This window comes from Macrobrachium nipponense, chromosome 35, assembly GCF_015104395.2.
Source record: "Macrobrachium nipponense isolate FS-2020 chromosome 35, ASM1510439v2, whole genome shotgun sequence".
In the NCBI taxonomy this organism is placed as follows: Eukaryota; Metazoa; Arthropoda; class Malacostraca; order Decapoda; family Palaemonidae; genus Macrobrachium; species Macrobrachium nipponense.
This window is the reverse complement of record NC_061096.1, coordinates 43,998,827-44,024,427: the sequence shown is the minus strand read 5'-3', so window position 1 is coordinate 44,024,427 and position 25,601 is coordinate 43,998,827. Positions and strand designations below refer to the sequence as shown.

The following is a 25,601-nucleotide window of genomic DNA, read 5'->3' as shown; positions in this document are numbered from 1 at the left end:
TAGTGCATGAACAGCTCACTGAATCATTCTTTATTTTTTCTTTCAGTATATGTTGCAGCTAGTACAAACCTTGAAGCATGAGCCATATTTGGATTCTGTACTTCTAAGATTTTTGCTAAGGAAAGCTCTAACAAATGCAAAGATTGGACACTTCTTTTTTTGGCAGTTAAAGTAAGTCATGAAGTTCATAAATCCTTTTTTTCATTGGGAGTGGAGTTCTTTGTGATCTTTCAGTGACAAAATTGATTTATAAGAATACTTCATTGTCATTTTCTGTTTTTAATCAGAATTAGCCTGGTTGTCTTCAAAATTATGTAAAATAATTCAATACTTAAGACAGCATACTGGTATATGGGATAAGAATTTTATATAAAGTTGTTCCGATACGTAATACAAACCATCGGTCCTTTAACAATAGGAAGTAGCTAGCGGCAGCTGGAACGGTCGTAAGCTTCGAACAAGGGGAGAACGGTAGTTAACTGCTTGTCCGACAGTCGCGCGCTGCGCGACTTGGAGGTAAACAAATCACTTTTGCTTTCGGCCGCGGGTGTGAAGGACGTGTTCGTCATCGCTCTCTGCCCGCTTCATCGTCGTATGCTTTGTTTATATTGTGTTTTCTACTAATGGTTTGTTTGACTTGAAAATGAAACTGTAAGTACACTGTTTTCATTTTCATTACTTAATTATGAACCAACATGGAGCTATCGCCGTAGATGCGGCGATTTCCTCTCTTTTCATGAGTTGAACCCTTGAATTATGTCTCGGTGCCGAGGGCGGGCGCGCTCGCGCCGAGTCATGTATTTTGGGCGAAAGTGTGTAATTGAAAAATGTAAGTACTCTTTTCATTATATTTTTGCCCTGTGCGTTCGTTACCGAGAGTGTGATTGCGCTCGGCACGAGCCTTTTATTTTGTATAATAGAATGCAATGAAAGTGGATTCGCAATTGCAATATTCTTTTCATTTCATTTATTTATTTGCATGAATTAATTTGGATCAATTTTCGTTCTTACCCACGGGAATTGATCCTTACGATTATTATATGTGAAAGTGAAATCGCAAGTGCAGTATTCTGTTTCATTTTCATATATATTTTATGATGGATCATATATTTGGATCAAGTTTCCGTTCTTACCCGGGAATTGAATCTTTTCCCCTTTAAGTTCTATGAAGTGAATCGCAAGGGGCGGGGCAGTATTCTGTTTCATTTTTCATATTTACTTTTCACTGCTGTGCGGGGGTAGGGGAAGCAAAAGGTCTGCCAGGAAGTCGTCGGAAAGCTCTCCCGCGACTCCCTTGGTATCCGATTCTTCGTCTTCCTTCCTGCCCCGCGTCAGCTTCTTCGTTGTATTTTGTATTTGGGGTCTTCCTTGCGTTCGGGGTGGGGCATGTCTTCCCCCCGTGCGTGAGGGAACCCCTCTTACTAATCTATCTATGTTACCGCAGGTGCTACATCCGTGGGAGACGACCTTGGACAGGTATGGACCACCGCGGCGGCAGGGCGTGCCTAGCATCCACGGGCTGCTGCAGAGTCTAGCGAGGTCTGGGGCGGTCTCCACTACTACCACGGCCGATTATTGCTGCTCCCCCCCCCCTCCTGGTGCTACACTCCCCATGCTGTGTCGGTGACGCCGTCTGCCGCTACTAGGGCCGCCGCCGTACCGAGGGGTGTTGCCGCCGCCGCCTGTTTTTCTTCGTGTTGCCTGCCCCAGACTTCCGGTGTTCCAGCAGCTCGCCCCTGGACCGGCCGCCAGTACCCAGGTTCCGCTGGCTGCCGATGATTCTACGAGGCGATCGCTGGGCCTGCCGTACCTGCCGCTGATGTGATTCCCGCTGTTGGCCTGGCTGTCCCTTCTGGGTCTACCGCTGCCGCTGTTCCTGCCGCTCCTGAGCTGGTTGCTGTTCCTGTCGCTCCTGGTTCCTGAGCCTGTCCATGCTGGTCCTGCCCACGGTGTGTCTTCCCCAGTCCCAGGTCCTTCCGGACAGGTGCAGTCGGGCCGTGTTGCTTCGGCAATAGCCCCGGCTCCGGCCTGGATGGAGGACCTGACGACTGTCCTGCGTGAGCTGACGAGGAAGAGGAGAAGAAAGAGGAAGCTGTCATCTTCGTCTTCATCGTCTGCTCGCTGCCTCGCCCCTTCCGACTTCTAATGCCCATAAGCCGAAGAAGAAGAAGGCTTGCCTTCCCCCCTAAGAAGTCTCCTTCGGGAACTTCTAAGGGCCCGTCCCACCCCGGTGGGACGGGGGGTCCTTCTGCTGGTCCTCCTGCTCCTTCGGGAGCGCGGGGCCCGTCTCCCCTTCCGTAAGGAAAGAGATAGACGGGGCACCAGAGAGTATCGGTTAGCTCTGGTACTTCCTCGCCTGGTGCTAGCGGCGATGCCGCTACGCCAGGTTCCGGCTCGGTCTCTCGTTCGCGAGAGATCCCGAGTGCACGTTCTCCCTCGGGAGACCGTGCAGCCAAGTTTCGGCGCCAGAGTTCGCTCGGCGCCAAGACGCGGCACGGAGCAGAAGGCTGGTGAGAGACGCTCAGGTGACTCTTGCCAGGCCAGCGGCCGCTCTTGCAGCGACCAGCTGGTAACCCGGGTTTTCCCCCCTAAGAAGGCTCCTTCGGGACCTTCTAAGGGCCCGTCTCGCTCCGGCGATTCGGGGAGCTCTTCTGCTGGTCCTCCTGCTCCCTCGGGAACAGGGCCCGTCTTTTCTTCTACCAAGGAGAAGAAGACGGGGACCAGAGGAATACCAGCTTCGGCTGGCACTTCCTCGCCTGGTTCTAGCGGTTCTGCCGCTAAACCAGGATCCGCCTCGGCTTCTCGTTAGCGAGAAGTACCGAGTGGACGGTCTCCCGCGGAGACCGTCCAGCCAAAGTCTTGACACCGAGCGCTCGCCGCCAAGACCGAAGCGCGGAGCAGAAGACTGGCGAGTGTCGTGCAGACGACTCTCGCCAGGCCAGTGGACGCTCTCGCAGCGACCAGCTGGCTGCTCGGGTTGACGTGACGGTCGCTGACCAGCCACGGGTTGAGGCGAGGAAGGGGTCCCCGCGGCCGTCGTTACCAGCCACGGCTGGTACCAGCGGCTCGACGCGCCGAGAGGACGCTCGCCGGTCTCACCGCGACAGCGAGCCTAGCAGGTCACCTGACGCCGCTCCCATCGGGACCGGGCGGAGACGGTAACCAGCAACAGCTCGCCTGACGCTAGAGATCAGCGTCGACGTTCTCAGCCGAGCCTCTCGCCCCAGGCGAGCGCAAGACTAGGCCTGCTGCTCGATCGCCACCGTGGGTTGACGATCAGCAGCAGCCCATCAAGCACGCTGGTCCTGCCAGCGAGCTAGGGGGGAGCGTCAGGTCTGCCTCTCCTGTACCTTCAACCTCCTCGGGCTACACCGGGAGGAGCGAGGTACCTATGAGTGATCGCGAGAGGTGCGCCGCTCGCGATCCCGCTATGACGCCGTATGGACCAGGCACGGTTCTAGGACCGACCAGGACATACGTGCAAGTGCTGGAGGCGACCGTCAGGGGTCTGCCGCTGTTCCTCCTTCTGAAGGAGGAGTATCTCGGGATCTGTTCTTGTTGGAAGGACTGGACGGTCCTACTCCGCAAGACGCGGTACTCCCGAGATACAGAGGAATTTGCAGAAGTCATTAAGCTGATTCGTCAGCATAATGACCTTGCGGAAGGATTGCCGCTCCCACCAGCAGAGCCCACGTCTCTGCTCGAGTCGTTTTGGGGCCCGAGAGGGAACCCAAACCGACGGTGGGTCTGCCGCGATCGGAGCTTGCCGATTCTGTCTCGAACCAGAGTCTCTCGTCTCCGGACAAGAAGGCTCTCTCAGTTCTGGCCGGTCGATCAAGCTACTTCCACTCCTCTACTGCGACAGCGGCATTTCTACGTGTCTTCGGACACCGTATTTAAATACTCCTTCGGTCCTCCTGAGAGGTTTCGATCTCGACAGGACTGGAATGAGTCGGAGGACGGTATCTGCTCTCTCCTGTCAGGTGTCGATCAGCCCCACCCAGACGACGTTCACAGTGGCGGCAGACCCTTACCTACAGTGAGAGTTCGTAACCCTCCGCGGGAAAACGTTTTCTCTGACGATACGTTTTCCCCAGGGACTCTGAGAGGCCATCGCCGCAAGGCGATGGCTGCTCCTACTCTTCTCCAACTGCTAGTTCCGCTGGAAGGCGAGCCAGTATCATATTCCTCCCACATTCCCTCTCTCCTTACGGCTACGAGGGAAAGGGGAGGGATCCTACAGAGATTTCTCTGTAAGATCCCACGTTGGGGACTGCGCTACCGGGGGGACCTTAGGGGTCCTACCTGACGTAAGCCCCGGTCGTGAGGAGGAATCCTGCCCCATTCTCGATTTCTACGGGAATCGAGAGGACCACCAGCCGATATCGTTTGACGAATTCGGTGGGGGTTTCGCAGACTGCTTAGAATTCTACGGAATTTCTAGCGCATTCAGAGTGTTCGAGTTTTTTATGATCTCCAAACACTTACGCGAGACCACGGTCCAAAGTGAGCGAGACGAGAATCCCCGATATACACGATAATCGGGAACCTCGCCTATGCTCGAATTCCTGGAATTTCTAGCATTGGGAAGAAGACTGCTGCTGAAAGAAACTATCTCACAGTAGGCGACCAACCTGGACTAGAGAAGATCGGACGGGAATATCCAGTTTGGCTTGAACTATCGTCTTAGTATTCTGTTCACCATTGAAGCTTTCCTTCGAGGAAGACTTCTCCTTCACTCTCTTTGATAGAGATCGAAGGTGGTCGATCTCCAATCCTTATTTTGTTTTCTTGAAGGAAAGAATTTAGGATGGAGATCGTTGTTCAGAATCCTACAAATATACTACGTATATTAACCTCGCGACATGATTCTACTAAGCAGTTGAATTGTCCGAGGGGTAGGCGCATATCCTAGTTAATCTACGGATTGCGACTTATAAGAGAAGTATTCTAATTGAACTGCAACTCGGGGTTGCCTGCAACCTCCCAGGAGTTTTCAGTTTCAATTTTATATACTTATGGTTTTGTCACGACAACACCATTTCAACTTTTATATTTACCGAAATTCGTTTCGCCTAAATATAATTGCTCGAGCATATCTTTTATGCTCGGTAGTTCTAGCCGAACGCATTCCTTCGTGGAATAATGGATTACCTGGCAACTCAGGGTGACGAGTCAGCGAGAGCTCAGGCTCAACTACTGCGTATTGAACTGCCTGATAGCAGGCAGCTCAGTATCAGCTGGGCCTCCGAGATTCACGGTCATGTATGACTCTCTCTCCCCTGCTTTGATTGACTACCGAACCGTATCTCTGCCCAACAATCATAGACTTAGGTCTCTGATTAACGGGGATTCTCGCAATAATGAAGGACCATCTACTGCTGTGACGCTAGATTCCATCGCCTTCGACATTGCGAGAATTTTCAACAGAGATATCTCTTGGACTCTTTCATCTTTCTGTTTACCGTACGGTAACAGAAGTCTGTACAAGTCTCCCGCTGCATCGCACTGCGATAATGCGAATGATTTTGCAGACATCTGAGTTTGTCTTCAAAATATCTCGTATTCGTAGGTGTACAATTGTTCATTGTTCAACCCGAATTACGAGATGTGTCAGAAGACATCGCCTACTCTCCGACCTGACAGCTCTACTTCCAAATGTTCAGCCCATGAGAAGCAGTTCTTCAGGCGGCTTTCCCCTGTGTTTTCATTACTGAAGAACGCCCCGCTTTCATTGCAACTACGACTTCTCACCGGACAGCAATGAAATAGCGGTTAGCGTTTTCAGTCATTTGTAAGCACAGGTTATGAATCTTGAGAATCCTTCTCTCGATTCATCTGTGAAGACGTAGGTTGCATTCAATATCTACCTTCGTCTTCAACGGTACATAGTGTTGTTTCTCCTTAGCTGAGATTCAACAACCATGAGATGTTTTACCTTCAGGGACCTCGGTCTCTAGAAGGCAATTGACTTTCGCCTGTTGGGCACATGCCTTAAGAGAATCATCACCTCGCTGTCCGGCATTGGTGACAAACAAATACATTATTTGTTTGGTCTCTCGGCATAACCCTTTAAAGGCGAAGGTCACGTGACTTACTCGGATGCTTTGACAACTTGCCTCCTACCGAACGCAGTCAGTCGGCAGCTGTCAGAACGCCCGAGTCAGTTACGAACTACGCTGTTGACTTAGTTCGGTTGTTACAGAGCATTCATTACTTCGTTTTAATAGCTTGTCAGTATGAGTACTGTACATAACCAAAGTCGAGAAGAGGGATAGGTCATACGACTATTCCCTTCTTTTCGTCTTAGGTAACTGCATGACTTCTCTTGAGAAGTCAAGCACAAAGGGATGGGGATTTGTGACGCTCGATTTCGTACCGATCTTCGTAGCGAAGACTCGGAACCCTTCGGTAACTGACGATTGGTTCGAGTCCTTCACAATACCCTCCCTAATGGACTTCACCGCCTCCGATACGAAGGCTATGCTGCTTTGTCCTGTGAAGGCGCGACGGAGCTGTCTGAAGAAACTCGACACCCAGGATGAGTGTGGACGCCTCTTCATCATTCTCTCGCGTTCCGCAAGAACTTCTCCGTGGCGCAGGTAATGAAGGCAGGCGCCTGGTCCAACCGGACCGCATGCACCCCCTTCTACCTTCGGGATATTGCCCACAGTTCCTTGGATCTTTTTCCTTGGGAACCGTGGTGGTTGCTCAACACGTTGTGTAGCGAACCCAGACCCTCGCAGGCTGAACAGCATCGAGTCCTGGTGTGACCGTAAGAATGGATGAGTGAATGAGAGTGTGACTGGCTCCTCTTCCCATCTTTTTCTTCCCCTCTACCTGTGGTTAGAGGGACACGGTCGTCACCCTGCTGGATAAGGACAAGATGCAGGTGAGCTACTCAACAGAGCCCCATCCTATCCCTTTCACTAGGGATAGGAGCGTATATCCACCACTTCCTCCAACAAGGGGGAGGAAGTGGATGCCAGCTTGAGACAACCCATACTTAATGTTGCCTCTTGCAAACAGGAACAAGTTCTTGCTTGCTGGTACGAAGAGATACGCTTGCCTCTCTCTTAGTACTCGGCCCAGAGGTCTGACCATTGATCCTGCGGTGCACACCCCGATCAATCGGACAGAGGCTTGGATCCCTCCTTCGCTCTTACGACCAGGGAGGCATTCCAGGGATGGACGAACACCAGTCTGTTCATCAAAAGACTCAGATTCCTCCCACCAAGAAGTGAGTCTTCCTATTGTTAAAGGACCGATGGTTTGTATTACGTATCGGAACAAATGACAATTTGTCGAAAATTGCATTTTTCCTAACTATACAAACCTGAGGTCCTTTACATATAGTCCCTCCTCATGCCACCCCTCACTCTGCGTATTTTGCATGGGCCAAAAGCAAAAGTGATTTGTTTACCTCCCAGTCGCGCGGCGCGCGACTGTCGGACAAGCAGTTAACTACCGTTCTCCCCTTGTTCGAAGCTTACGACCGTTCCAGCTGCCGCTAGCTACTTCCTATTGTTAAAGGACCTCAGGTTTGTATAGTTAGGAAAAATGCAATTTTCGACAAATTGTCATTTTTAAGCCGGTGATATGCATTGCAATAAAGCATTGGTTTGGATGCATTTTGTGTAACCTTTACTATTATTTGTTTTAATTTTATGGCAGTATTTTTTATGTGATTTATATCCAATGAAGTTAAGCTGCTTTAAGATTGATCTAAATTCCTTACAATACAGAGCAGATAGTCATTGCTGGCCCGGGGCACTACGAGTAGCTGCTATTTTAGAGTCTTACTGTCGTGGACTAGGACCGGGGTTGAGAGCCTTAATTCGACAAGTTGAAGTTATAGACAAGATGGTTCGTTTGCTTGACGACGTGAAAGACAAGAATGATACTAATAAGGTTAGATTTGTTTTCATTTGGTACATGACTCATATGTAATATTGTGTATTCTTTATATCCTCCAGTGACTCGTCCCCTAATCATCGTAAGTAAATGTAAAACTTAACACTGGACTCTTCACAGTTGCTACAATCTGGTGTTTTCTTCTTTAGGAAATGACAAGATTCCTGAAAAAGCAGTTGGCAAAAGGGGATTACACATCTGTGCTTCAACACCTAACATCACTACTTCACCCAAGTCATTCTTTGGGACGACTACGTGTTTCAGAATGCAGAGTCCTTGAGAGTGCTTGTCGTCCAGTGTGCTTGGTGTGGGATAATCCAGATCCCATGGCACCTCATTACTCACTTTCTCATTCAATGATTTTTAAAAGTGGCGATGGTAATACTTTACGTTAGTTCTTAGGTTTAGATCTTAATTTTAAGACTGGTGTTGTATTTATACAGTACAATAGCATCTTGCTATCGGTAATTACTTAACCCTTAACGCCGATTGGACGTATTAAACGTCGATATAAATTGTCTGTTGGGTGCCGATTGGACGTATGGTATGTCGATATAAAAAAGTTTTTTAAAAAATTCGCGGAAAAATAGTTATAAGCCTACTAGGCGAAAACTTTTGAATCACGCGCCTTGGGGGATGCTGGGAGCTCACAGATCAAGGCGTTGTTTTGTTTACAATCATTATCCAGGCGCGCAAGCGCGAATTTCTTTCTTCTCGCACTGAAAAGTATCAGCGACACGTCTCGGAAATTATTTCGTCACTTTGACATAATTTTTGCACCATTTTATATTAGCCGTTACATGGAGTATTATATATGAAAATGTGTGCAATTTCATGTAGAATACATAAAAAAACAACTCATGGTTGTAGCTTTTATCAGTTTTGAAATATTTTCATATAAATAATGATGTGCCAAAATTTCAACCTTCGGTCAACTATGACTCTACCGAAATGGTCGAAAAACGCAATTGTAAGCTAAAACTTTTATATTCTAGTAATATTCAATCATTTACCTTCATTTTACAACAAATTGGAAGTCTCTAGCACAATATTTTGATTTATGGTGAATTTATGAAAAAAACTTTTTCCTTACGTCCGCGCGGTAACTCTTCCGAAAAAATCATAAATTTTTTTGTCCGATTGTCATAATGTTTGCACCATTTTAAATTAGCCGTTACATAAACTTTTGTACATGGAAATGTGCGCAATTTCATGTAGATTATACAACCCATGGTTGTAGCTTTTATCAGTTTTGAAATATTTTCATATAAATAACGATAGGTGCCAAAATATCAACCTTTGGTCAACTTTGACTCGACCGGAATGGTAAAAAACGCATTGTTACCGATACGTAATACAAACCCTCGGTCTTTAACAATAGGAAGGTAACTAGCGGCAGCTGGGACGGTCGTAAGCTTCGAACAAGGGGAGAACGGTAGTTAACTGCTTGTCCGGTCGTGCGACGTCGCCGCGCGCCCGGGCGGTGAAGAATCACTTTTGCTTTCGGCCGGTGGTGTGACAGACGTGTTCGTCATCGCTCTGCCCGCTATTTTCGTCGTGTGCTTTGGATGTTACAATTTCTTCTGACTGGTTTGTTTGTGGTCTTGAATGAAATTGTAAGTACTCTTTTTTCATTTTTCATTGAGTGAAGATTAATTAATCATGGATCAAGAAGAGCTTTCGCCGCGCCCACCAGCTGCCCGTAGAGTGTGTCCCGGGCTGGAGGGGCGTAAATGCGGCGGATTCCGCTCTTACCCAGATATTGATCCTCATGAGTTATGTTTTCGGTGTCGGGGGCGAGAATGCTCCCGAACGAAACCATGTAATGTCTGTGTAAATTGGTCCGAGGCGCAGTGGGTGCTGTACGAGGGTAGGAAGAGGCGTAGGTCGACCAAGGAGTCGTCGGAAAGCTCTCCAGCGACTCCTTTGGTTACGGATACCTCGTCATCCTTCCTGCCATCCAGCTCAGCCCCCACGATTTGCGCCTTCCCCTGCGGGGGGGGTTTCGGAGCCTTCTCCTCACTCGATCCGTCGAGTGTGGAGGAGGGTGCCCGATACCCGGATGTGCAATTGTATTCGGGGTCTTCCGTCCACTCTGGGTGGGGTTCGTCCTCCCCCAGGCGTGAGGGTGAACCCCTCTAACTGACCCGACTGTTCCTCCCTCAGGTGTGCCTTCTGTGAGTGACGACCTTGGACAGGTGTGGGCGTCGTTGGGACTGCAGGGCGCCCCCAGTATCCAGGGCTTGATTCAACGGCTAGCGGGGTCGGCAGTGGTAACTCATGGTGTGGTTACAACAACGACCAATACTGTGTCAACACCAGCGTACGCCGCCCCTCCTCATGTGGTGTATACGCAACACATTGCGTCAGTGACTCCAACGGCGTCAATTCAAATGCCGATCGCTGCCGTACCTAAGGAGGGGGCGTGCCGCCGCCACCTGGGTTTTATGTGCTGCCGCCGCCCGACTTTTGCTGCCCCGAAAAGTTCGCCCCTGGATCTACCACCCGTCCCAATGATGTGGGGTGAGAGCTGAGATGGAGAGGTCTGTGACGCCGGACTATGCTGCCGTACCTGCCGTACCTGCAGCGAGTGTTGCTGGCTGGCCAGCCCCTCGCGCCGCTCCTACGAAGCGCGCGGTGCGGGACTCTAATGTTGTCTATGTTGCTGTGCTGCTGTGCTGGTCCTGCTGGTGCTGGTCCTATTGGTGCTGGTCCTGCTGCTGCGGTCCTGCTGGTGCTGTCCTGCTGGTGCTGGTCCTGATGGTGCTGGTCCTGCTGCTGATGTTCCTGCCGCTCCTGCCGTGCCTGCCCCTGCCCACATCGCGTCTGTATGGAGGTGCTGCACCGGTCTCAGGTCTTTCCGGACAGGATCAGTCGGGGCGTGTTGCTTCGGCAATTGGCCCGACTTTTTCCGTGGATGGAAGACCTGACGTCCGTCCTGAGAGAGCTGACGAAGAAGAGGAAGAAGAAGAGGAAGATGTCGTCGTCGTCTTCATCGTCTTCTTCGTCGTCTGTTGCCGCCTCTTCCCCTTCGACTTCTAAGGCTTCCAAGCCGAAGAAGAAGCAAGGCTGCCTCCTCCCCCCCTAAGAAGGCTCCTACGGGACCTTCGAAGGGACCCGCCCTCTCGCTCTGGCGTGACGGGGGGTGCTTCTGCTGGTCCTCCTGTTCCCTCGGGAACGGGGCCCGTCTCCTCTTCTGAGAAGAAGAAGAAGACGGGGACCAAGGATGTGCTGGCTACTGCTGGTACATCCGCGCCTGGTCTTAGTAGCACTGCTGCTAAGTCAGGTACCGGCTGACTTCTCGTTCGCGAGAAGGTCCGAGTGTACGGTCTCCTTCGGGCGACCATGCAGCCAACGTCAAGACGCCTGAGCTTGCTCACCGTCACGACAGAGGCACGGAGCAGAAGACTGTCGAGAGTCGCGCAAGTGACGCTCGCCAGGCCAGCGGCCGCTCTCGTAGCGACCAGCCGGTACCTCGGGTTGACGTGACGGTCTCTGACCGGCCACGGGTTGAGGCTGAGAAGAGGTCCCCTCGACCAACGGCACCAGCTTCGGCTTGGTGGTACCAGCGGTTTGACGTGCTGTGAGGACGCTCACCGGTTCTCACCGCGAAAGCGAGCTCTGCAGATCACCTGACCGCCGCTCCCACAGGGGACCGGACGGAGACGGTGGCCAGCAGCAGCTCGTCTGACGCACGAGATCGGGGTTCGACGTGCTCAGTCGAGCCGCTCGCCACAGTGAGCGGCACGACCAGGCCTGCAGTACGATCCCCACCGCGGGTTGGTGATCGGCTACAGCCCCCCACGTACGCTGGTCCTGCCAGCGAACGGGGGGGGAGCGTCAGGTCTGTCTCTCCTATACCTTCAACTTCCTCGGGCTACACCGGGAAGAGCGAGGTACCTAGGAGTGATCGTGAGAGGTGCGCCGCTCACGATCCCGCCACGACGCCGCACGAACCAGGCATGGTTTTAGGACCAGCCAGGTCGTACGCGCAAGTGGTTGGAGGCGACCGTCAGGGGTCGTTGTTGCTGTTCCTCCTTCTGAAGGAGGAGGGTCTCGAGAGCTGCTCCTGTTGGAGGGACTGGACGGTCCTACTCCTCAGGACGCTGTGACTCCTGAGATCCAGAGGAACTTTGCCCAGGTTATTGCGCTGATTCGTCAGCACAACGACCTGGGGGAAGGATCGCCGCTACCACCATCTGAGCCCACGTCCCCGGCTCGAGTCATTTTCTTTTAGGGGCCCGAAGAGGGAACCCAAATTGACGGTGGGACTGCCGCGATCGGAGCTTGCAGACTCAGTCCTTGACCAGGTGGAGAATTTCGTCTCAGGACGAGAGGACTCACTTAAGTCAGGACGGTCTTCCAAGCTACTTCCTCCTCCTCTGCAGGCGACAGCGGAAGTTCTACGTGCCATCAGTAGATCCAATACCACCCAAACCAGGTTAACCCGGAGCTAGCTAGGCTAACTCCAGGTGTGTCCCTGCAGCAGCTCCTGTCGGAGAACCTGTGGTTCTCGCAGCAGGAGGCACTGGGCCTGGAAGCTACCGCTATGGCAGCTTTCCAGGCAGTCTCTTGGTTGGATCTGTGGTCCCTCACAGTATCCAAGGTCGCGGCCGACGCCGGGGGCGCTGCCCTCGAAGACGACCCCAACTTCAGGAGACTGTGCCAGTCTGGAGGTAGGGCCATCTCCTACCTCGCCCATCAGACGGCAAACCTGTGGGCTAACTTGGTTCTCCGTCGTAGGGACGCTTGTCCTTACACGAGTAGCCAAGGGGGCCGGGCGTGAAGCGGTAAATGGACTACGTAACGGACCAATGAAGAGTTCCTCCGCTCTCTTTCCCGGAGAGATGGTGGACGCTGCGGTGGAAAGACGGCGCACTGATGACAGTGACCGTCTGGTTCACCAGGCAGTTACGAAGGTTTCTGGGCAACCTCGTACATCTGCGGCTAAGCCTAAGAGTTTAGCTAGCGCTTCCTCGGCTGCTAAGACGGCTGACTCCACCATCGAAGCCCCGAGGAAAGACTCTTCCTGCTTCAACTTCTGGTAAAGGAGGCCGTAACCAGCCCTCCTCCCAGCCCTCCTCCCAGCCCTCCTTTCCCCGAGGAGGTGCTGGGAAGAAGTCGAAGCGAGGTGGGAAACGCTAGGGACGGCGTTCCCCCTCACCAGCTGCCGGAAGTGGGGGGGTGGCCTGAGCCATTGGGGCAACTTGGCAGCGCTACGGTGCCGAGACCTGGATAGTAGACGTCCTTGGGTTAGGGGGGATATCTACTACCCTTCGAACTCGGCCACCCCTCACCTCCAACCCGGTCCATCTGCAGACATATGTTCTGGGATCCTCAAAGGACGACGCTGCTTCGGCCAGGAGATCAAGACCATGCTGACCAAACGAGCTGTAGAAGTCGTAGTGGATCGGTCACCGGGCTTTTACAGCCGCCTTTTCTTAGTGGAAAAGGCATCGGGGGGCTGGCGCCCGGTGATAGATCTCTCTCCCCTGAACCGATTTGTTCGCCAGACTCGGTTCAAGATGGAGACGGCACGTTCCGTGCTGGACTCCATCAGGAGGGAGAACGACTTCATGCTTTCAGTGGACCTGAAAGGATGCGTATTTCCAAATACCCATCCATCAGTCCTCCAGAAAGTACCTCCGCTTCATCTTCGACGGGACGGTGTACCAATTCAGGGCACTTTGCTTCGGTCTCTCAACCGCCCCACAGGTGTTCACGAGAGTGTTCACGCTGGTGTCTGCTTGGGCCCATTCGCACGGGATACGTTGCTGCAGGACAGGGATCGACTTCTAAAGTTTTGTCGCGATCTGGGGATCGTGATAAACTACGAGAAGTCCGATCTCGAACCCAAGCAGAAGATGAAGTACCTGGGTATGCTGATCGATACGGTAGCAGCTCAAGTCCGCCCCGCAGACTTGAGGATCAGCAAAATTCAGGGAGGCAGCCGGCCGGTTCCTGTCTCGGCAGGAACAGGCAGCTCAGCAATGGCAAGTCGTGATCGGCCACCTGTCGTCACTCGAGAAGTTAGTTCCTCACGGACGTCTTCACCTGCGGTCTCTCCAGTGGAGACTAAGGGAGAGTTGGTCACAGGTAAAGGATCCACCTTACTTCCCCGTGTCCATCACGGAGAAGGTGAGGCAGGACCTAGCCTGGTGGCTCGACGACAGGAACCTCTTAAGAGGAGTGCCCCTACGCACTCCCCCCCCGGAGATGCTGCTGTTCTCAGACGCATTCGACCGAGGGATGGGGCGCACACCTGGAGGAGTTGCTGGCTGCAGGTGTGTGGGACCATCACGACAAGCACCTTCACATCAATGTCCTGGAACTCAAGGCGGCGTTTACGCTCTCCAAGAGTTCCCAAGACCGCTTGATGGGACACTCGGTGGTGTTGATGTGCGACAACACCACGTAGTGGCATACGTCAACAAGCAGGGGGGCCTAGTGTCTACTCCGCTACACCAGTTGACGGTGCAGGTGCACGAGTGGGCCACGGCTCACTCGATAGAGCGTCAGCACGCTACATTCCAGGCAAGAGGAATGTAGTAGCGGACAAGCTCAGCCGTCGGGATCAGGTAATAGGGACCGAGTGGTCCCTACACCCAGAAGTGGCGGAAAGGCTCTTCAACCTGTGGGGGCGTCCAGTCATAGACCTGTTCGCCACCCGGCACAACAAAAAACTTCAAGTTTTTTGCTCAGCCGTGCCGGACCCATGGGCAGCTGCAGAGGACGCTCTTCAACACCCCTGGGACAAATCTTCGTCTACGCCTTTCCTCCTTTTGTCTGATTCGGAAAGTGATCAGCCGAGCGCTGGTCACTTACCCAATCTCAGGATGATCCTGGTGGCTCCCAAACGACCTCAAGCCGTTTGGTATCCGGACCTGCTGGCTCTTCTTGCAGAAGAACCGAGAGAGATGCCCACTGGCACAACCTTCTAGCCCAGCCACACGTAGAGCGGTACCACCGAGCAGTCCAGTCCCTACAACTTCACGGCTGGCTGTTATCCACCATCTCTTGCGAACGAGAGGCTTTTCCGCAGCGCAGCAACAGAGATGCTGGGACACGTCAGACAGTCCTCTGCCAGCTGTGTACCAGGGGAAGTGGGCCGTCTTGCTGTGGTTTGGTGTCGTAGACGGGGTCTATCTCCTCTCAGAGCCACTCTTCAGCAGGTAGCGGATTTCCTCGTATTTCTTTCGCCGAGAGAAGCTCCTCTCAGTACCCACAGTTAAAGGATATAGAGCTGCACTGGCACTCGTCCTAAAACTGAGGGGACTGGACATCTCGAACTCGTTCGAGATCTCCTTGCTAAATGAGGAGCTTCGAAAGGTCTTGCCCACCCAGGGAGCTCAGGCCACCTGAGTGGGATGTGACTCTCGTCCTTAGGAGTTGACTCGAAGACCATTCGAGCCACTCCGAGAGTCGTCAGACAGGGATCTGACCCTCAAGACCCTCTTCTTGCTGGCCCTGGCATCGGCGAAGAGAGTAGGGGAACTTCATGGTCTGTCCTTCAATGTTAAACATTCCAGGGGCTGGGGATCTGTGACGCTCGATTTCGTCCCGAATTTCGTAGCTAAGACTCAGAATCCGTCGATCCCTGACGACAGGTTCGAGTCTTTCACAATCCCCTCCCTAACCCTAAGGATTCACCGACAACGATACGGATGAGATGCTGCTTTGTCCTGTGAGGGCGCTACGGCGCTATCTGAAGAAAACTCGACACTCAGGCCTGAGTGTCGACGCCTCTTCGTTAGCACTGGGGTTACCAAGAAAGAAGTATCCAAGAACACGCTTTCTTTCTGGCTGCGTGAGGTGATCAGGAGAGCGTACGAGGCTGATGGTAGTGACGACATCCGTACGCTCCTACCGACCGAGAGCCCACGAAGTCAGAGGTATTGGACCCTCTTTGGCGTTCCGCAAGAAATTCTCCGTGGCGCAGGTCCTGAAGGCAGGTGTCTGGGCCAACCAGACTACCTTCACGTCCTTCTACCTTCGGAATATTGCCCACAAGTCCTTGGATACTTTTTCCTTGGGACCTGTGGTGGCTGCTCAACACGTTGTGTAAGCTTACCAGCACCCGAGCAGGCAGAACAGCATCGATTCCTGGTGTGACTGTAGGAATGAATGGTTGAATGAGAGTGCGACTGGCTTCTCTTCTCCATCTTTCTCTCTCTCTACCTGTGGGCAGAGGGTCACGGTCGTCACCATGCTGGAAAGGAATCCGATGCAGGTAAGCTACTCAACCGAGCCCCAATCTATCCCTTTAGTTAGGGATAGAAGCAAATATCCTCCACTCCCTCCAACAAGGGGGAAGGAGTGGATGCCTACTTGAGACAAACCCATAACTTTATGTTGGCTCCTGTACAGGAAACAAGTTCTTGCAATGCTGGTACGAAGAGATACGCTTGCCTCTCTCTTAGTACTTGGCTCAAGAGGTCTGACCATTGATCCTGCGGTGCACACCCCGATCAATCGGACAGAGGTTTGGATCCCTCCCTTGCTCTTACGACCAGGGAGGCATTCCAAGGTTGGACGAACACCAGTCTGTTCACAAAAAGACTCAGATTTTCCCACCCACCAAGAAGTGAGTCTTCCTATTGTTAAAGGACCGAGGTTTGTATTACGTATCGGAACAAATGACAATTTGTCGAAAATTGCATTTTTCCTAACTATACAAACCTGAGGTCCTTTACATATAGTCCCACCTCATACCACCCCTCACTCTGCAACTTTTGCATGGCCTAAAGCAAAAGTGATTCTTCACCGCCCGGGCGCGCGCGGCGCGCGCACGACCCGGACAAGCAGTTAACTACCGTTCTCCCCTTGTTCGAAGCTTACGACCGTCCCAGCTGCCGCTAGTTACCTTCCTATTGTTAAAGGACCTCAGGTTTGTATAGTTAGGAAAAATGCAATTTTCGACAAATTGTCATATTGTAAGCTAAAACTATTACATTCTAGTAATATTCAATCATTTACCTTTATTTTGCAACAAATTGGAAGTCTCTAACACAATATTTCGATTTATGGTGAATTTATGAATTAAACTTTTGTTCATGAAACTTACCTGTCAGATATATATATTGCTGTATTCTCTGAAGTCTGACAGAATTTCTAAAACTTACGACACATGTAGTGGGAGTTAGGGTGGTTAGTACCCATTCCCGCCGCTGGGAGGCGGGTATCAGGAACCATTCCCATTTTCTATCAGATTTCTTCTGTCGCCGGTGTCGTAAACATCTGTTTACACACCTCCGCCTCAGGATTTTGGAAAACTTTTCATTGCTTGAGTATCCTCTTGACTTTTTTTTGGTTTTTTTGATTGGATCGATAGCTTGGCATACGTGATTTGGACTGTTTTTTGAATTTGGCTTAGATTTTTCCTTAAATATGTCTGGATGTAGTTCTGCTAGCGCCAGGGTGTGTTCGAAAGTGGAATGCAAGGTTAGGCTTCCTAAAGCCTTGGTTGATCCTCACACGTGTAAAGGGTGTAGGGGGCAAGAGTAAATATAGATTTGCGCTGTAATTGAGTGTGAAAGCTTGGATGAACTACAATGGAAGACGTATGAATCCTACGTGAAGAAGTTAGAACGTGATAGGATTAGGATGTCTTCCTCCAGGAGTAAGTCGGGTAGCAGACAGGGTATTAATGTATCCCCTTCTAACCCTCCTTTAGATTTTGTGTCTCCTAACCCCGTAGTGTTGCCTTCGGGCCCTCAAGTGGTGTCTGCGGAGGGTAATGCCCTTTCGCTTATTCTGGATCATGAAGACGCTTGAATCTAAAGTGCTTGCCCTTGAAAACAGGCGAAATAAGTGCAGTGATAGTGCCCATAGTGAAGTGGAGGGGGTGTCAGATCGGCCCTATAGCGCCTCTAGGCTGGGACCTCTGCCGGACTCCCAGGACTCAGGGAGAGGGCATGTCGAAGGCCGAAGGAGGGTTACGGGGAACCCCCACCGATCTGGCGTCCCTTCAGCAGTTCCTGTGGACGCTTCCCAGACTGCTAAGGAGCGTGCTAGAGCACGTATCCTGAAGGATTGTTTCTCGTCTTCCGACGCGTCCTCCCCGCGCAAGGGGTGGGAATCTCGTTCGGATTCGCGACCTTTGAAGAGGACTCTTCAAGAGCTTGACGCTTCACGTCATGCTTTGTCTGAGTGGCATTCTTCTCCGGAAAGCGTAGCTTTCCGCCCCAGAAGAAGTCTAGGACGTCATCCGACGATGACGCCCTCGAGCGCCCCAGTCGCTCTAGAGCCAAGGCGGTTCCTGGGAGAAGGAAGAAGGCGTCCCCTCGCCCCTCTCCTTCTCACAAGCGCAGCTCGTCTCCGCGTAAGGAGACATCTCAGACGGAGATCATCATTGCGATGCAGCGGCAACTGGACGCTTTACTGAAGCAGAAGGAGACGGTTCCTCGTCGAAGGAAAGACGATAGACTGCCTATCAAGAGAAACTAAGCAGTCTTCTCCAAGGCTCCTTTTCGTCCCCGTCTTCTGATCTTTCGCCCTCTAGACGTCATTTTTGCTCCCCAGGGTTCGTCTAGAGGTGACGTTAGACGCCAGTTTAGAGAGAGTTCTCTGCATGCTCCTCTATCTTCCCGTAGAGAGGACGCTCGGCGTTCCGACTTTGACGCTTCTGCTGACGACGATTTGTAGCTGTCGGACGGACTTCTTTGCGTTCGGCCCCTCTTCGACATGACAGTGTTGACGCTCAACGATACGTTAGTCGGGCAGTTGATCAAGTTTCTTCGCGGGACGTTCGTAAGGACGCTTCGCGGGACGTTAGAAGAGTCTCTTTGATGGACGCTCGTTGGACGCTTCGCTGGACGCTCGTTGGACGCTTCGTGGGACGCTCGGTCGGGGAACGCTTTTGATTGGTTTGGAACGCCTCGAGAGAATGCTACGTTTGACACTCAGATGGACGCTCGTAGACGTTCTAGTAAGACCTCTGTGGACGCGAATGTGGAAGTTCGCTGTCACTCGGATGTTGTTCCCGAGACTTTGGCACGTTCGCCTCTAAAGGTGATTCCTGATCCTGTTACTGTTAAGGATCCGTTACCCTCGTCTTCTCTTCATCGTTCGGATAGGAGACTTGGAGATAAAGGACTTCTGCCTCTTCCTTCGGACTTGCACTCGGGTAGGGAAGAAGGAGAACTTAGCGGTGGTTCTTCGGAGGATGTTGATGAAGAACAACCTGCTACGTCTGCTTCGTCAGATTATCAAGTTTTGGTGGCAGACTACTTCGTGATTCGTTTGGCGATACTTTTTCAGCCTGCTGCTCCTCCTTCTCCTCCTTCTCAGTTTTCGTCGTCGAAGACAAGCAAGTCTCCAGGTTTCGTGAAGATGAAGACGTCGTTATCTACTAGAAGAGCTTTCGGAAGGTTAACGCCTGGATGGAGTCTAGGAAAGCAAAAGGAAGAACTACTTTCGCCCTGCCTCCGTCTAGACTTAGCGGTAAGGCAGGGATGTGGTATGAGACAGGCGAGGAATTAGGATTGAAGGTTCCTACGTCTGCTCAAGGTGATTTCGCCAGCGTGGTTGATGCCTCAAGGAGGGCCCTTTTAGCCTCGCTAAAGTATCTTGGACGACTTCCGAACTGGACCATCTTTTGAAGGGACTGTTTAGGTCCTTAGAGGTATTCAACTTTTTAGACTGGTGTCTTGGAGCCTTAGACAACCAATCTCGTAAGCCAGACTCGATCAGCTTGGGGGAGCTGTCCAGTGTATTGTCATGCATGGACAAGGCCGTCAGGGATGGCTCAGAGGAGTTAGCCTCTTCATTTTTCTGCAGGGGTTCTTAAGAAAAGGTCGCTTTATTGCAACTTCGCGGCTAAGTCTGTCTCTCCCGCACAGAGGACAGAACTTTTGTATGGCTACCCTTCTCGAGTCATCTCTTCCCCCAAGCTATGGTGAAGGATCTGGCAGTTAGTCTGCAAGAGAAAGCCACACAAGACCTGTTGGCTAGTCTTCGAGACGTACCGGGTGGTCCTTCGACGTCGTCAGGAACCCAACCGTTTTAGAAAAGCAGAAGCCCTTTCGTGGAGGGACTTCCGCTAGATCGTCTCCTCGAGGAAGAAGCCTTCCTAGAGGTAGAGCCCCTTCCAAGTCTAGGGGTAAGAAGTGAGAGATCGTGCCTTTCAGTCACCGGTAGGAGCCAGGCTGCAGTTGTTTGCAGAAGCCTGGAGAGTAAGAGAGGCAGACACCTGGTCTCTCGACGTCATAGAGAAGGTTACAAGATCCCTTTCATAAAGCCGCCCCCGTTGACTTCCACTCCCAGGGACTTGTCCCCATCGTATCCGCTGACAAAGCGAAGATACTTTTCGACCTGTCTCGAGCAGATGCTCGAGAAACGAGCAGTGGAAACAGGTTTAGACCTGGCAACGCCAGGATTTTACAACAGATTGTTTTTCTTGTACCGAAACAATCGGGAGGGTGGCGGCCCGTCTGGATGTAAGTCGTCTAAACCTCTTTATAGAGAAGCAGAGGTTCAAGATGGAGGACACCTCAGTCAGTTCTGGGGGCCTTAAGACCCGGAGATTGGATGGTATCACTCGACCTCCAGGACGCCTACTTTCACGTCCACGATACATCCCCAATCGATGAAGTACCTTCGGTTCGTATTGAAAGGGAAGGTCTTTCAATTCAGGGCTCTTTGTTTCGGACTGAGTACGGCCCCTTTTATCTTCACCATCTTAATGAAGAAACATGGCGAGGTGGCTCCATCTTTCCAACATCAGAATCTCGCTCTATCTGGACGACTGGCTCATACGAGCTCCTCGCAGCACCCAGTGCCATGAAGGACTTGCAAACGACTCTGTCTTTAGCTGCGTCCCTGGGACTTCTGGTGAACTTCGAAAAGTCACATCTGACCCCAAACACAGTCCATCGTGTTATCTGGGGATTCAGATGGATCAGTGGCTTTTCGGCTTTCCGTCCAGGAACGTCAGCAAACAAGGCCATAGAAAAAGTGTCGGCCTTTTTAGGGAAGGAAGGATTCATGCTCGGTGAGGGAAATGGATGAGTCTGCTGGGGGACCATTCCTCCGCTGGAGAAGTTTGTTTATTTCCCTGGGGAGGCTACACCTCCGACCTCTTCAGTTCTTTCTGTCGGACAGCTGGACAGAAAAGGACAACTTCGACAGTGAAGTTAAGCATCTCGAAGAGGTGAAGAACCATCTAAGATGGTGGCTCGATCCGTGGAAGCTGTCAGAGGGCATATCCCTCAAGCTTCAGAACCCCGAACCTAGTGTTGTTCTCCGACGCGTCATCCACGGGGTGGGGAGCAACTCTAGGGGGGGAGGAAGTGTCAGGTACCTGGAGAGGGGAACAGGTAACCTGGCATATCAACTTCAAAGAGCTGGCAGCGGTTCAATTAGCGCTCCAGTTCTTCCACAACAAAGTCTCCCGTCGTGTAGTTCAAGTCAACTCGGACAACACCACAGCCCTGGCATACTTGAAGAAACAAGGAGGAACACACTCTCGCTCCCTGTTTTCTCTAGCGAAAGAGATCCCACTTTGGGCAAAGGAGAGAGAAGTCACAATATTGACAAGATTCGTTGCCGGAGTCGAGAACGTCCGGGCAGATCTCCTCAGTCGACAAGGACAGTTATTGCCGACAGAGTGGACTCTCAATCAAGAAGTATGTCAGGAACTGTGGGGTCTTTGGGGATGCCCCTTAGTGGACATCTTTGCAACATCAAGGACGGCGAGACTTCCTCTGTATTGCTCCCCGGTTCTCGATCCGGGAGCAGTAGCAGTAGACGCCCTTCTATGGGATTGGACGGGCCTGGATCTCTACGCTTTTCCCCCCTTCAAGATCCTGGGGGAGGTGATGAGAAAATTTGCAGCATCGGAGGGGACGAGGTTGACTTTAATCGCCCCCTTTTGGCCCGCAGCGATCTGGTTCACAGAGGTGATGTTCTACCTAGTGGATTATCCAAGATCTCTTCCGTTAAGGAAAGATCTACTCAAACAGCCCCACTTCGAGAGGTACCACAAAAACCTCTCCGCTCTGAGTCTGACTGCGTTCAGACTATCCAAAAGTTGGCCAGAGCGAGAGGTTTTTCGAAATCAGTGGCTAAAGCTATCGCCACAGCGAGGAGACCATCATCAATCGCGGTTTACCAATCGAAGTGGGCAGCCTTTAGAAGTTGGTGTAAGAGAAAAGGAGTTTCCTCTACACTACCTCTGTGAGCCAGATCGCCGACTTCTTGCTTTATTTGAAACAAACGATCTGAAGTTGGCAGTGTCAACTATTAAAGGCTACAGAAGCGTCCTATCTGTAGTTTTTCGCCATAGAGGTCTTGACCTCGCTAACAACAAGGATCTCCATGATCTATTGAGATCTTTCGAGACGACCAAGGTACCACTACCGAAGCTACCTTCGTGGAACCTGGATGTGGTCCTCAAATATTTAATGTCAAATCGCTTTGAACCTCTTTCCTCTTCGTCTCTACGAGATTTGACGAAGAAAACTGTATTCCTAACTGCTCTGGCGACGGCGAAGAGAGTAGCGAAATACAGGCTATCAGCAAACACGTCGGTTTCAAAGGGCATAATGCAGTCTGCTCTTTGAGTATGTCGTTTCTGGCCAAAAACGAAAACCCTTCCAATCCGTGGCCTAGAACATTCGAGATCAAGGGTATGGCAGAGATCATTGGTCAAGAGCCAGAAAGAGTCCTGTGTCCTGTTAGGGCTCTTAGAGAGTATATCCGTAGAACGAAGGATTGCCGAGGTTCTGCGGAGAACTTATGGTGTTCGGTCAAGAGACCAAACATGCCCATGTCCAAGAATGCACTGGCATTCTTTTTAAGGAACACCATTAAAGAGGCGCACGCTGCTTGCAAAGACAGCGACTTGAAGATACTAAATAAAAGTTAATGCGCACGAAGTAAGGGCTATTTTCGACCTCAATAGCCTTTCAGAAAAACATGGCTCTTAAAGACATTTTAAGTGCTACTTTTTGGAGGAGTAACTCAGTGTTCGCCTCGCACTACCTACGGGAGGTGAGAACGACCTATGAAAGCTGTTACTCTCTCGGACCATACGTCGCCGCAGACACTATTTTTGGGGGCAGGAGGTAGCACTCATCCTTTCCCATAGAAAAGGGTAGGTGAGTTTTTAATTTTGTATGTTTATGGTTTGTAGGGTCGGCTGCCGAGTACATCGTCCCTTCCTTTAGCCTTTGGTATATGGGAGTTTGTTGTTAGGCTAACTTAGGTGGTGGTTTTTGCCTCGTTGCCCTCAGAAGTATGGTCATGGTCTAGTCACATTGTGGTCCCGTCCCCGTTGACAGATCATCTAGAGCGCACCAACTACACAGGTCACTACCTTGTTGGTAACTCTAGTGAAGCAGAAGCAGGCTTGGGTGACAGTAATCACGAAGTCAGCTATGCTAACAGGTAAGGAACCAAGATGTCAATCATATACATTTTATGTTTCCTAAAATCCTTTTTCTGTCTCTCCCACTGCCAAAGGTGGGATTCAGCTATATATATATCTGACAGGTAAGTTTCATGAACAAAATGATATTGTTAAGATACAATAAAGTTTGTTCATACTTACCTGGCAGATATATATATTGCTGTATTCTCTGAAGTCCGACAGAATTTCTAAAACTTACGACACACGTAGTGGGAGTTAGGGTGGTTAGTACCCATTCCCGCCGCTGGGAGGCGGGTATCAGGAACCATTCCCATTTTCTATCAGATTTCTATCTCCACTGTCTCCTGAGGGGAGGTGGGTGGGTACTAAAAATATATATATCTGCCAGGTAAGTATGAACAAACTTTATTGTATCTTAACAATATCATTTTTCCTTATGTCTGCGCGGTAACTCTTCCGAAAAAAATCTGAATTTTTTTGTCCGATTGTCCTAATGTTTTGCACCATTTTAAGTTAGCCATTGCATAAATTTTTATCTATGAAAATGTGCGCAATTTCATGTAGAATACAACAAAAAACAACCTATGGTTGTAGCTTTTATCAGTTTTGAAATATTTTCATATAAATAACGATAAATAGAAACAAATTTGTCCTTCGGTCAACTTTAACTCGACCGAAATGGTCGAAAACTGCAATTGTAAGCTACAACACTTACAGTCTAGTAATATTCAATCAATTACCTTCATTTTGCAACAAACGGTAAGGGAAGTCTCTACCACTATATTTCGATTTCTGGTGAATTTTTGAAAACAGCTTTTTTTTTACGTCCGCGCGTTACGAATTCATGCGTCATTTTGTGATAATATTTTCTCTGTGTTGCCTTGATCGTTTTACAATGTGTTATATACCAAAATGATCGCAATTTAGTGCACAATACAACAACAAAAAATTAACTTGTTAGCTTTAACCGTTTTGCTCACAGCACGATTTGTATACAATTACAGTATATATATGTAAAAAATTTTGCACTGTCATATATCCCAATATTTATATATGATAATGATATTTTTTTTCATTTCTGATGGTTGCATACTAAACTTCAGGCAGTGGCAAAAAAATGAGCTAAAAATGAACTCTTAATCTTGAAAACTAAGCGTGCTGTGATTTTTTGAAAAAAACATTTTTCCTGCTTTGGCGCTCACTCGCGAACGCCGCCGGCATACGAGAGACAATTTTTAAAATACCGCTTCGGCGTTTAAGGGTTAATTTAAAAAATAGTTGTGGATATCAAAATCACACCTGGGAAACATTTTCCCCATGAGAATATGTGAAAAATCAGCTTAATGCAGACCTTACCCCAACAAAATTATCAATACTTTATGTGTTATATGAATTTGCAAAATAATTTTGGCCCCATTAAAACTGTTCAGTGCTTTTGAAGAAATTTGTTCTCAGTAATGTGTTATGAAAATTAATCTCTCTCTTTCTTTCTCTGAAGACCTTCGTCAGGATATGTTGACACTCCAGGTAATTGGCATCATGGAGCATCTTTGGAATTTAGAAGAACTTGACCTCAGGATGATGCCTTACAGTTGCCTAGCCACAGGAAAAAACATGGGAGTTATTGAAGTTGTACGCAATGCTAAGACTGTTTATAGCATTCAACGCACATCAAAACTAGGTGCAATTCAGGTTGATTCTACTCAGCTCTTCAAGTGGATCAGAGACAAAAATAAAGGATTAAGGTATAGTCAGATTATTTTCTTTTAAGTAATTTAATTTTCATTATAGCTGTGTGGTTATACAAGCATTGTACAAAATGGCTATATGAACCATCTCTTGTACAGTTTTTGTAGGGTTTGCAAGGTTGTATTAAATTACAAATTACAATTATTAGTAGAACAGTTTTCATTAGCAGTTGATATTTAGAAGATAACAGCTTATGTGATCCAGTGTTTGTAAAGGATTTTGATATATGCTGTACATTTTGTATTATTTAGAAGTAATTCATTGGAATTCTTATTGTCAGCAAACATTTCTTCTTGATTCTGTTATGATTAGTAAACTTCTTAGCAAAAAAAGTTATAAATTTCTGGTAGCAGTGCAGGGTTTAAGGCCTAGATGAATTTTTAAAACTTGGAAACAGCATCATTGTTTAGATTTTATTAAAAACCAATCCTTTGATTTGAAGTTCAAGATTTATTATTATTATTATTGAGTAGTACAATAAGATGTGTCACATTTGTAAACATAAAGGGTTGACCTGAAGGATTTGTTTTTAGGTGTATTAGATGATAATTAAATTTAAAGGAAGGTA

The 25,601-nt window shown here is 49.8% G+C and overlaps 1 protein-coding gene across 1 annotated transcript in view; it reads left to right on the top strand.

Annotated features, from left to right (window-relative positions):
- The window catches only part of LOC135208716 (phosphatidylinositol 4,5-bisphosphate 3-kinase catalytic subunit alpha isoform-like), a 75,096-nt gene that overhangs the window by 37,781 nt on the left and 11,714 nt on the right, over window positions 1–25,601 (top strand). The window contains exons 13-16 of the mRNA XM_064241195.1: window positions 47–171; window positions 7,746–7,911; window positions 8,064–8,292; window positions 24,783–25,029. Coding sequence (XP_064097265.1) covers window positions 47–171; window positions 7,746–7,911; window positions 8,064–8,292; window positions 24,783–25,029 — 767 coding nt within the window. The remainder of the gene's footprint in view (window positions 1–46; window positions 172–7,745; window positions 7,912–8,063; window positions 8,293–24,782; window positions 25,030–25,601) is intronic.